General features: G+C 36.6%; 2 protein-coding genes across 2 annotated transcripts; one reads left to right on the top strand and one right to left on the bottom strand.

The window, feature by feature from the left end:
* The first annotated feature begins 1,478 nt into the window (after positions 1-1,478).
* LOC140779853 (serine/threonine-protein kinase PBS1-like) lies at positions 1,479-6,281 on the top strand. The gene is made up of 5 exons (XM_073125191.1): positions 1,479-1,941; positions 2,485-2,690; positions 2,888-3,077; positions 4,297-4,688; positions 5,539-6,281. Exons 1-5 carry the CDS (start codon positions 1,821-1,823, stop codon positions 5,998-6,000), a joined length of 1,371 nt encoding a protein of 456 aa, XP_072981292.1. The 5' UTR covers positions 1,479-1,820; the 3' UTR covers positions 6,001-6,281.
* A 1,037-nt stretch (positions 6,282-7,318) lies between these two features.
* LOC140764201 (bidirectional sugar transporter SWEET14-like) lies at positions 7,319-9,151 on the bottom strand. The gene is made up of 6 exons (XM_073102634.1): positions 8,937-9,151; positions 8,820-8,856; positions 8,521-8,731; positions 8,280-8,441; positions 8,046-8,165; positions 7,319-7,931 (listed from the first exon to the last, which is right to left on the bottom strand). The coding sequence occupies exons 1-6, from the start codon at positions 8,986-8,988 to the stop codon at positions 7,605-7,607; spliced, it is 909 nt and encodes a 302-aa protein (XP_072958735.1). The 5' UTR covers positions 8,989-9,151; the 3' UTR covers positions 7,319-7,604.

The raw sequence follows: 9,151 nt of genomic DNA, 5'->3' as shown, positions 1-9,151 counted from the left end.
GACAACGACAACGACAACGGTAGAAAAGGTAGTGGAGATGATGGCGAAGGGATATAAAAAATAAAAAATAATAATATAGATATTTTAGTAACTTGATCGACGTTAGTTAGTCAAAATAACGTCAACGTGTTAAATACGAATTATAAAAGAAAACTCAAAAGCGAAATATGAATCACAGAATAAATAAAATATAAAATATGATTTATAAAAATCACTTTAATTCTTTACGCAAAGGACTGACCCTAAAAATTCTCTCTCACACACACCCATCCAATATATCATAATGACATTACTAGGCACTGCAGTGAGACTCAGCATATATCATCTCAATGACAATGACTACAGTAAGTGGTAGTAAATGATTAGCATAAGTTATTTAAATCTTATTTTCTTCTACTTTAGCTTAGAATAAGATATTAAAAAGAAAAAGAATTCTAGAAGAATAAGACCCATCAAAGAAATTTGTTACACCTAACCAGAATAGTTACACGTGCAGTCACATGGCTAAGAGTCCCACATTTCAATATTTATCCACAATAAAATTGCAACTTATTTCTTTCTTATATGTTACCTACCCTCCTCTCCTCTTCACTTTAATCCCCCCCACTAAGAAAAAATGGCCCATTTTTGCTACACTTAAAATTGTAAACCACCCCATTTTGGGAGAATTCCTGCAAGTACTCCAATCTCTACCATAGAATGTTTCCTGAAAAAGACTTGGATAGTAGCAAATTTGGTCCATATTTTGAAGTATTTTCTTACGTACAAGTAGAATAACAGTTAAATATTATAATATTATTATTTTAGAATATAAATATTATTCATCAACGTTACATCTTATACCACGTACTAGCTCGATTACTAATATTGATATTTATTCTATGTTTCTATTATATTAAAAAGAATTCATAATAATTTTATAAAAAACGAAACACTTTTTTTTTAATTTTTTTTCTTCACTTTATATCATATCAAAATTAATTATTATAATTTTATTTTAAATACGAGTGATGAATAATTATTTTTAAAATAAAAATCTTATTTTGGTAATAATAAAATGAATAAATTGATCTAATTTTGATAATAAAGAGGTTAAGTCAGAATCAAAATTGAGCTAGTGGAAAATTTATGAAATATAGACCCAGTATTTATGAGAGAATTTAAATCTATGATCCTTGTCATGGACTGGTAGAAGCTAAAGTGTATAAATAATTACTAATTTAAAGGGTATTAGATAATTAGGTCAACTAAATTGGGAAAGGAAACATTAAATTTATACCACCATATGATGGTGGTAAAATTAATAAGGGAGGATTGAGTTGAGGCGGATAAAAGTACAGGGAGTAAGTTAAAAATTTACGTTAACAAGAGGGGGTAAAATGTATATTTGTACCACCCCTCAGGCTCAGGCCCTCCTTCGGGGAAAAGGGGAGTTAATTATAATTTGGATGGCCAAAGTGGAATCTTCACCTAAGACGTCTCATTGTATACGGTAGGCGAGCCGAGGCAGTGGTCGGCTCACGCGGAGCCCACTGTTCCTTTCTGCAGCCGTAGCGCAAAAAAACGCTTCCTTTCTTGCTATTTCATCCTCCCTTTCTCTACTCCGCCCCGCGTCGATCGACTCTTCTACTGCCCGTCTCTTCGAGCCGCGTGAACTGGATCGAAATCCACCAGAGGCGCACCTGGAATTCGATGCCCGCATCTGGTTTTACTGGCAAATAGCGGAGAAAAGACACCGGTGGAGTGGAGATTTTTCATGAGAAGGACCGAAAAGATCTGAACTTGGTGGGCTTCTCGGCGAGTTCGGATCGTTTTGGGAGATGGGTTGTTTCTCTTGCTTCGATTCGAAGGAAGGGGAGCAGTTGAATCCTAAGAATGGGCGAGATGAGAGGAAGGAGGAGCATGCTATGGTCCCTCCTCGTGCGGAGAAGTTTCCTCTGGGTGAGTTCGACGCCTTTGCTTGTTTTTAAAATTTAGATTGGTAGATCTGATTCCTAATTTTGTAACTCTGTGCCCGTGTTAAAAGTGTAACTTGATAGTAGAAACAGAAAAGATTAATCCCAGTTGAGTGATCTAGTGATTTCTATTCAAGTCTCATTTGTTATATAGACATTGAGATCAATTTATCTGTTGTTTTTTTTTATAAATATTTTGGTCAGATCTTTTTGTTGATAATGAGGCTCTGCCACAATGGTGTCTTGATCTAGTTATTATGTTTATGTGTGATAAAATTTGAAAATCTACATAGGACTGTAATTGATGATATTGATATTGGGTCTTATTTAGTTTATTTTCCACAGAAGAAAATTCAATTTTGGTCACTGGCTGTATAATAGATTGGATTAAGTTCGATATTTGATCAGCTTATGCCCTGGCTGGATCTTCCTGCTCTGCTGCACCATCTAGAACTTTGTTGTTATTTCACAAGGTCATAATCTTCCTGATGCTCACTGGTTTATCCCATTTTTTGTGAGGGATATTTAGGACCTGATCAATTGAGGACAAGAAGTAACTTGAGTTTGAGAAGAGAATCATTGGGCCAGAAAGAAGGTTCTGGTACTAATATTTCTGCACAAACTTTCACCTTTCGGGAACTCACTGCTGCAACCAAGAATTTTAGACCAGAATGCTTCATAGGGGAAGGGGGGTTTGGACGTGTCTATAAAGGACGTCTAGAAAGCACAGGCCAGGTAACTCGTTATGATACATGTGCAGCATATTAAAGTTTGATCTGCTTGTGGCGATACAAATAATTATGCTTTAACTTTAGCATTAGTCATTGTACTTTACATATTTCCTTGACCAGAAACATATGTTGTAAGCTAAAGAATGAGCTCGAGTTGAACATTTTGCTCCTCTATGATATAAATGTACATGTGAGCTGCAGGTTGTTGCTATAAAACAACTTGACAGGAATGGGCTCCAAGGAAATAGAGAATTTCTGGTTGAGGTCCTCATGCTCAGCCTATTGCATCATCCCAATCTTGTTAATCTGATTGGCTACTGTGCTGATGGAGAACAGCGCCTTCTGGTGTACGAATTTATGCCCCTGGGATCATTGGAAGATCATTTGCATGGTATGGGTATTATTTCTTCTAAGTAGACTTTTGCTAAAAGGATTTTTGTGTCTGTACTTGCCTTTCCTTCTGTGCTGCATGCTTTTGGATGACGGGTAGTGCTTTTAGTATGAGAGTCAATATTAAAACTTAGACCACACATCTCTTTGCAAATATTGTCTTTCCTATTGCTATCCTTTGTTCATCATTTCAATACTTGACTTGGAGATTTGACAAGAACAAAATTTGAATTCTGTAGCAACTCGATTTGTATTTGACTCCTTTATGTTTTATGGGAGCTTCAAAGTGCATGTAAAAGATTGTACTTGCGAGTAGCCAAATATTGTGAAGCTAAATTGCTACTGTAATTCCTCTTGATTTTCAAACAACCAGATCTTTTAAGCAATCTTTCCTAGCCAGTACATATGTGATCCTGTCATGAGTTTCCTAAATAATATTGCTAGTGACTTGGTGTTATCTGGATCATGTCCTCATGTTCATGGTGCCATGCATGAATCATGTGCAGCACCATCGATATTTGTTCTGTTCACTGTTCAAATGCTTATATTTGGAAAACAGTGAGTAGAAAAGAGGATAAGAATGAGTACAAAGAACACAAGATCATCGACCAAGATTAGTTTGAGAGAGGGAGGAGAAACACTAACATGATCCTTTTCACATTTACTTTATATTGCTACTAAAGCAAGCACACATCATGTTTAAAACTTTAAATGTGGTAATAGATTAGCCCCAAAGAAGTTAATGCAAAGTGTATCTCTCACTCTTTTTTTCACTATCTTGATGTTTCCTAGACAACCTGGCCCAGATAGTTGCTCTCTAGTTATCTGACTCTAAAGTGCAAAAAATTAGTATTTAAGCCTTTATTCTCATCTATTGCCTTCTTTGTTATCCTCTATAAGTTTCCTTTGCCTCCAAATGTTATTTATATAGAATTGATCTCAAATCGGGTCAGTATAATATTGAAAAGATTTTTTGTCAATCCATGTAAATAGGACACATTTTTTTGCTTTGCTTTGCTTGGTTGTTTCTTAATGTGTACAGCATGTACATCATGTTTACTTAACTTTCCATTTTAATTTAAGATTAAACTATTACAACATGTATTCTATGGTTTACGTATGTACCTAACTTGGTATTTAAGTGCTAATCTGGGAAGTACACTGTCTAAATCTGTTTCTTGTCAAAAAACTGTGGGATAAGTATTTCATTTCTTCTGCAGATCTCCCTCTCGACAAGGAACCACTGGACTGGAATACGAGGATGAAAATTGCTGCAGGTGCAGCCAAAGGGTTGGAATATCTCCATGATAAAGCCAACCCCCCAGTTATCTATAGAGACTTCAAGTCATCTAACATCTTACTGGATGAGGGTTTTCACCCAAAGCTCTCTGATTTTGGGCTTGCAAAGCTTGGTCCAGTTGGTGACAAGTCTCATGTCTCAACAAGGGTGATGGGAACGTATGGATATTGTGCCCCTGAATATGCTATGACCGGACAATTAACAGTCAAGTCAGATGTTTATAGTTTTGGAGTTGTATTATTGGAGTTGATTACTGGTCGAAAGGCCATCGACAGCACTAGACCACAGGGAGAACAAAATCTTGTTTCATGGGTAAGCTTTCTTTTACATTCTTCTGCTAGGATTTTGGGTCCACTTGCTTGCCACTCTAAATTAATGTTTTTGTACATTCAGCTTAGAGGTAGCAATTTGAAACAACCATTGTTAGGTACTCCTTTTGGAATCGATATGTTTTTCGTGTTTGCAATTTTGGTGGACTAATCAATTTGATGTGACTCATGCTATTCGAGTTTGCCCGATTCAAATAAAAAATTTGGCACAATTTCTAGAGGCTTGATTGCAATGGCAGAATGAGAGCTGGTTGTTTCATTGGAGTCTTTCAAATTGAGTTGTCCTTTGGCAGATTCCACAAAATGGTGGAAAAAGGCTTAGATAATGATGAAATGATTTTCAGCTTGAAACAAAATTGAAGCATCTATTTATTTGAATTAGCAGATAGCTCTTCTTACATGTAATTTTCGTGATTTTTCCAAGCCTATGAAAGAAGACCCTCGGGAATTATTGCACAACACACTGGAAGGAAGCTATGTTCAGCATTGGCTAAAAATCTTACACTGCTTTCTTTAAGTGGTAGCTAGCATTCTGTTGCAGCAATTTAGAACCTTGTGCATTGAATGTATCAAATTAGTGTGAGAGAGTCGTTGAGGCATGTGGTAAGGCGAGACAGCTTTTTTGGCCGGATGGAAGTATAGAACTCCCATATGATCCGATGGCTTGCTAAATTAGATGGAATACCTTAGAATTGAGTTAAATTAATTAGCACTTAGCAATTCATTTACTTGATGTTAAATCCATTTATATTGTGTATTTTTGAATGGTAAGACATCCATGAGAACTGGTAAAGTTTTAACTCATTATCAGAAGCATATGTGTATCCTTGCAGGCCCGGCCACTGTTCAACGACAGAAGGAAGCTCCCCAAAATGGCTGATCCGAGGCTTGAAGGGCATTATCCCATGCGAGGCTTGTACCAAGCGCTTGCTGTAGCATCCATGTGCATCCAAGCAGAAGCTGCATCCCGCCCGCTTATTGCTGATGTCGTGACTGCGCTGTCATACTTGGCATCCCAGCTATACGATCCCAACACAACCACTGGTTCAAACAATAGATCAAGTGGTGGTGAAAAGCGAGGCAAGGTTGGGGATGAGAAAGGTGGAAAGATGCTGTCAAAGAACGATGATGGAGGAGAGGGTTCTCCAAGGGAGACAGCTGGAATTTTGAACAAAGATTATGATCGAGAGCGGGCTGTGGCAGAAGCCAAGATGTGGGGAGAGAATTGGAGGGGGAAGACAAGAGCTACTGCTACTGCACAGGGAAATTTAAATGCTCCAAGTGAGAATGGGTAGATACGGCATCAGGCAAGTTCTTTTCTTGTTATTTCCCTTTTTGTTTTCGGTTTCTTCTCCTTAAACTGGCAAACAGAGTTAGATTGTATATGTTTAGACGATTGAAGGCATCGTCCTGGTTATGGGTACATCTTCTGGTTCTTGTAAATCTTTGGAAAATTTTGTGAGATAAGAGTAAAACAATATACCGAGATTATGTATTTTTATCACCTGTGTTGAACCCTGAGATTTTATGAGTTGAAAACATCCGGAAAGTGAATTGTGGAACTGAAAATTATACTTTTCGCTATGTTGTAGTTAGATATGTAACAGCTATCTTTTTTCTCCTTCAAATCCAGCTGCAATCTAAAACATTTTAGCCTTTCCTAAGATGTGGTGCTCTGTGGAAATTTATGATCCATAGTGACATGTTAATTCTATTGAGATCAGAGGAGTTTTTATGGAGCTAGAGGTTTGCATGGATAGCATAAGAACTCTCCCACTAATTAAGATTACAACATATCATAGTTTCTTCAGGCTGGATAATATGGGTCATATAGTCTATAAATAATAATAAGCTATATTCTAACAAATTATTTATCAGTTATGTAGGCAGGTACTTGGCTACTTTGAAGAAGATGATATTCGCTTTTCAGTACTAGTTATCTGGAACATAAACCTCTTGAGAAAATCTAACTCTTGATACTATGCAATCTTGAACTGTTAGGTTGGGAATAAAGCCAGTACTATTAGTATAAAATATAAGTTATTTTATTGTTTAGTAGTATATTAGTATAGAATATAATAATTATACTTAATGTGACATAAAATTAAAATAAGTTTGACAAATGACTAAAATACCTTTTACTGGATGGATGAGAAGAAAATAGATGGTAGGAAGAAGAAAGAGAGAGAGAGTGATTAAAATGATAATTGAAGTATTTTTTTTAATAATAAATTAGTAATTATTAAATATAAAAATACCATGTAAGAGGAGAGGTGAGAAAAATAAGTACTATCGTACCAGTACAAACCTAAGTGATTATTTATTTATCATATCAGAATAAGAATTCCACAAGTGAAAAATACCAATGGATTGAGAGGATCCAATCTTCTCATTTGATAATTAACACATATTTTCTATGATTGGGCTGAGATATAATAATTTTGATTTCTTTGCATTGGTTCCTCATGGTGGTTGATAACTTATTCAATTAGGTATGTCTTAAGCTCTAATCATGCTAATGCTTCTGTGCTAATATTTCCCATGCATCCCACTCTTGTACTGTAACTGTTGTGCCGATCTCAAGTTAATAAAAACGATTATAATGGGAGAAAATTAAAGAAGGCAAGATAAACCCCAATTCTTTTTCTTTAAAAGAGATTCAAGGTGGATCATAATGCATAAACTTTCTAACTAAAAACTTCCTCTTCTGCTTCTTTTTTTTCTTTCTTCTTCTTCTTCCTATTTCTGGGCGGATTAGAATACCTCGAATTCTTGCCCATCTGGGAGAAAATTTGTCGAGCTTCATTTAGGAAATGAAACTTAGAGAGAAGGATGCCATGAGCTAACCAATATTGTTCTGAGGTACTTTCTTTCCTTTCCATGAGAGTTGCATGAGCTATCAAACTTCTCTCATCTTCTCTACTTCCTCTCGGGTCTCCATGCCTTCCTCCTTGTTATTATCGTCGTCTTCGTCGTTGTCGTTGTCGTTGTCTTTGTCATGCTCATCTCGATCTCTTTCGACTGTGATTTCTTTGTTTGCGAGTTGAAGCTGCTTCGAGTCGATGGGATGGACCTCCAGGCTCTTCTCCAGCGTGCCGAGCTTCGCAATGGTTATGATGTGCTCCGGCAAGGTGTACTCTTGAATGACTACTGGCTTCCCGTCTTTGTAGACTACGTAGATCACCATCTGGGCGATGCCAAATAGAAATCCCAGCACATTTGGAAGCTATTCATTTGAGCAAGAACAATAAGATTTTAGTACTCATCAGCAATAAAAAAAAAAAAGAAAAAAAAAGGAAGAAAAAATTGAGCTAAAATTATATGATAATTAGGTAGATACCGCTACGTATTTGTCCTTGGTCAGCAAACCGTATGTGAACCAAACAACAGCACTTAGTGTGAGGAAGAACGACAATGAGAAAGGCATGAACTCCACGCTTTTCGTGCGTACTACGAGCCTCTGTAAGTAATCAAATAATCTCAATCATATCAGCTTATATGTTTCAAAATATGATTAGATTCTGAAAACTTATTATATATATATATATATATAAAATCATCATAATGCACTCACTATGACACTTAGAGGTGCAACGAAGACGCTCACGGAGAAGCCCAAACAAATCCATCCGAGAATGCTAACTCGATTCGATCCCTCCGATAACACGAGAGTGAGAAGAAGGATCAAACCGAACATTCCGACGTTCAAAAGGAGAAGAATTTTGGCAGTAAGAATCTGCGTTTCCAAAAGTATACTTGATGTTCTTATCTCTAAGATGATCAAAAATTATCTCACATTACTACGAGAGTGTTACCTTAGCATCCTTTGGTGCATAAGTGAGATACATGATGATGTATATAGTCTCAATGACACACCCAATTGAGTTGATGGTGATTAAGAGATCAGCATTGGATTTGATCAAGGCATAGTATATCCAAAGCATGGCACTAAACAGTGCGACCACATAAGGTAGGGATTGGAATCCTTCTGTCGATTTCTTCGTATAAACTCGGTAAAATGTGGGCCTGCCAACGATTATAGTTCACATAAAATGGAGATCTAGGAGACTAAATTTAAACAAGGATAATTAGTACGCAGTTCTTGGGCACTCACAATGGGGCAAGATACACCATGAATGAGATGATGTTACCTGGAAATATACAAGAAAAATATTAGTAAGTTCAACTTAACGACAGATATACAATTAATACAAAAGAAAGGTATACGTACCTAAGACACCAAAAGTGAAGGCCCAGGGTTGATCCAAAGGTAGAAGAGCCATATTCCTCTTCAAACAAGAGTAGAGCAATTGCAACAAGGAGAGGAATAATTAAGAAGGCCAAGCTTAAGCCACCATTAACTACTCCTCACACACTTGGGGGCATGAGAGGAGAGAGAGGTGAGAATGAGCATTTATAGAAGGATAGCAGCTAAAGAGAGAGAGA

Source organism: Typha angustifolia, chromosome 1, assembly GCF_048772165.1.
Source record: "Typha angustifolia cultivar Huaian chromosome 1, ASM4877216v1, whole genome shotgun sequence".
NCBI classification, from domain to species: Eukaryota; Viridiplantae; Streptophyta; class Magnoliopsida; order Poales; family Typhaceae; genus Typha; species Typha angustifolia.
Note: the sequence above shows the minus strand (reverse complement) of the source record. Positions and strands in the feature narration are given on the sequence as shown.

Bases quoted from the DNA above. Each gene is read 5' to 3' on its own strand.
- LOC140779853 (XM_073125191.1), top strand. From the start codon at position 1,821: ATGGGTTGTTTCTCTTGCTTCGATTCGAAGGAAGGGGAGCAGTTGAAT. The intron at 2,691-2,887 runs GTAACTCGTTAT...TGTGAGCTGCAG, and splicing joins GTCTAGAAAGCACAGGCCAG to GTTGTTGCTATAAAACAACT. The intron at 3,078-4,296 runs GTATGGGTATTA...TTTCTTCTGCAG, and splicing joins ATTGGAAGATCATTTGCATG to ATCTCCCTCTCGACAAGGAA.
- LOC140764201 (XM_073102634.1), bottom strand. From the start codon at position 8,988: ATGGCTCTTCTACCTTTGGATCAACCCTGGGCCTTCACTTTTGGTGTC. The intron at 8,857-8,936 runs GTACGTATACCT...GTATATTTCCAG, and splicing joins CTTCACTTTTGGTGTCTTAG to GTAACATCATCTCATTCATG. The intron at 7,932-8,045 runs GTATCTACCTAA...TCAAATGAATAG, and splicing joins CCAAGGACAAATACGTAGCG to CTTCCAAATGTGCTGGGATT.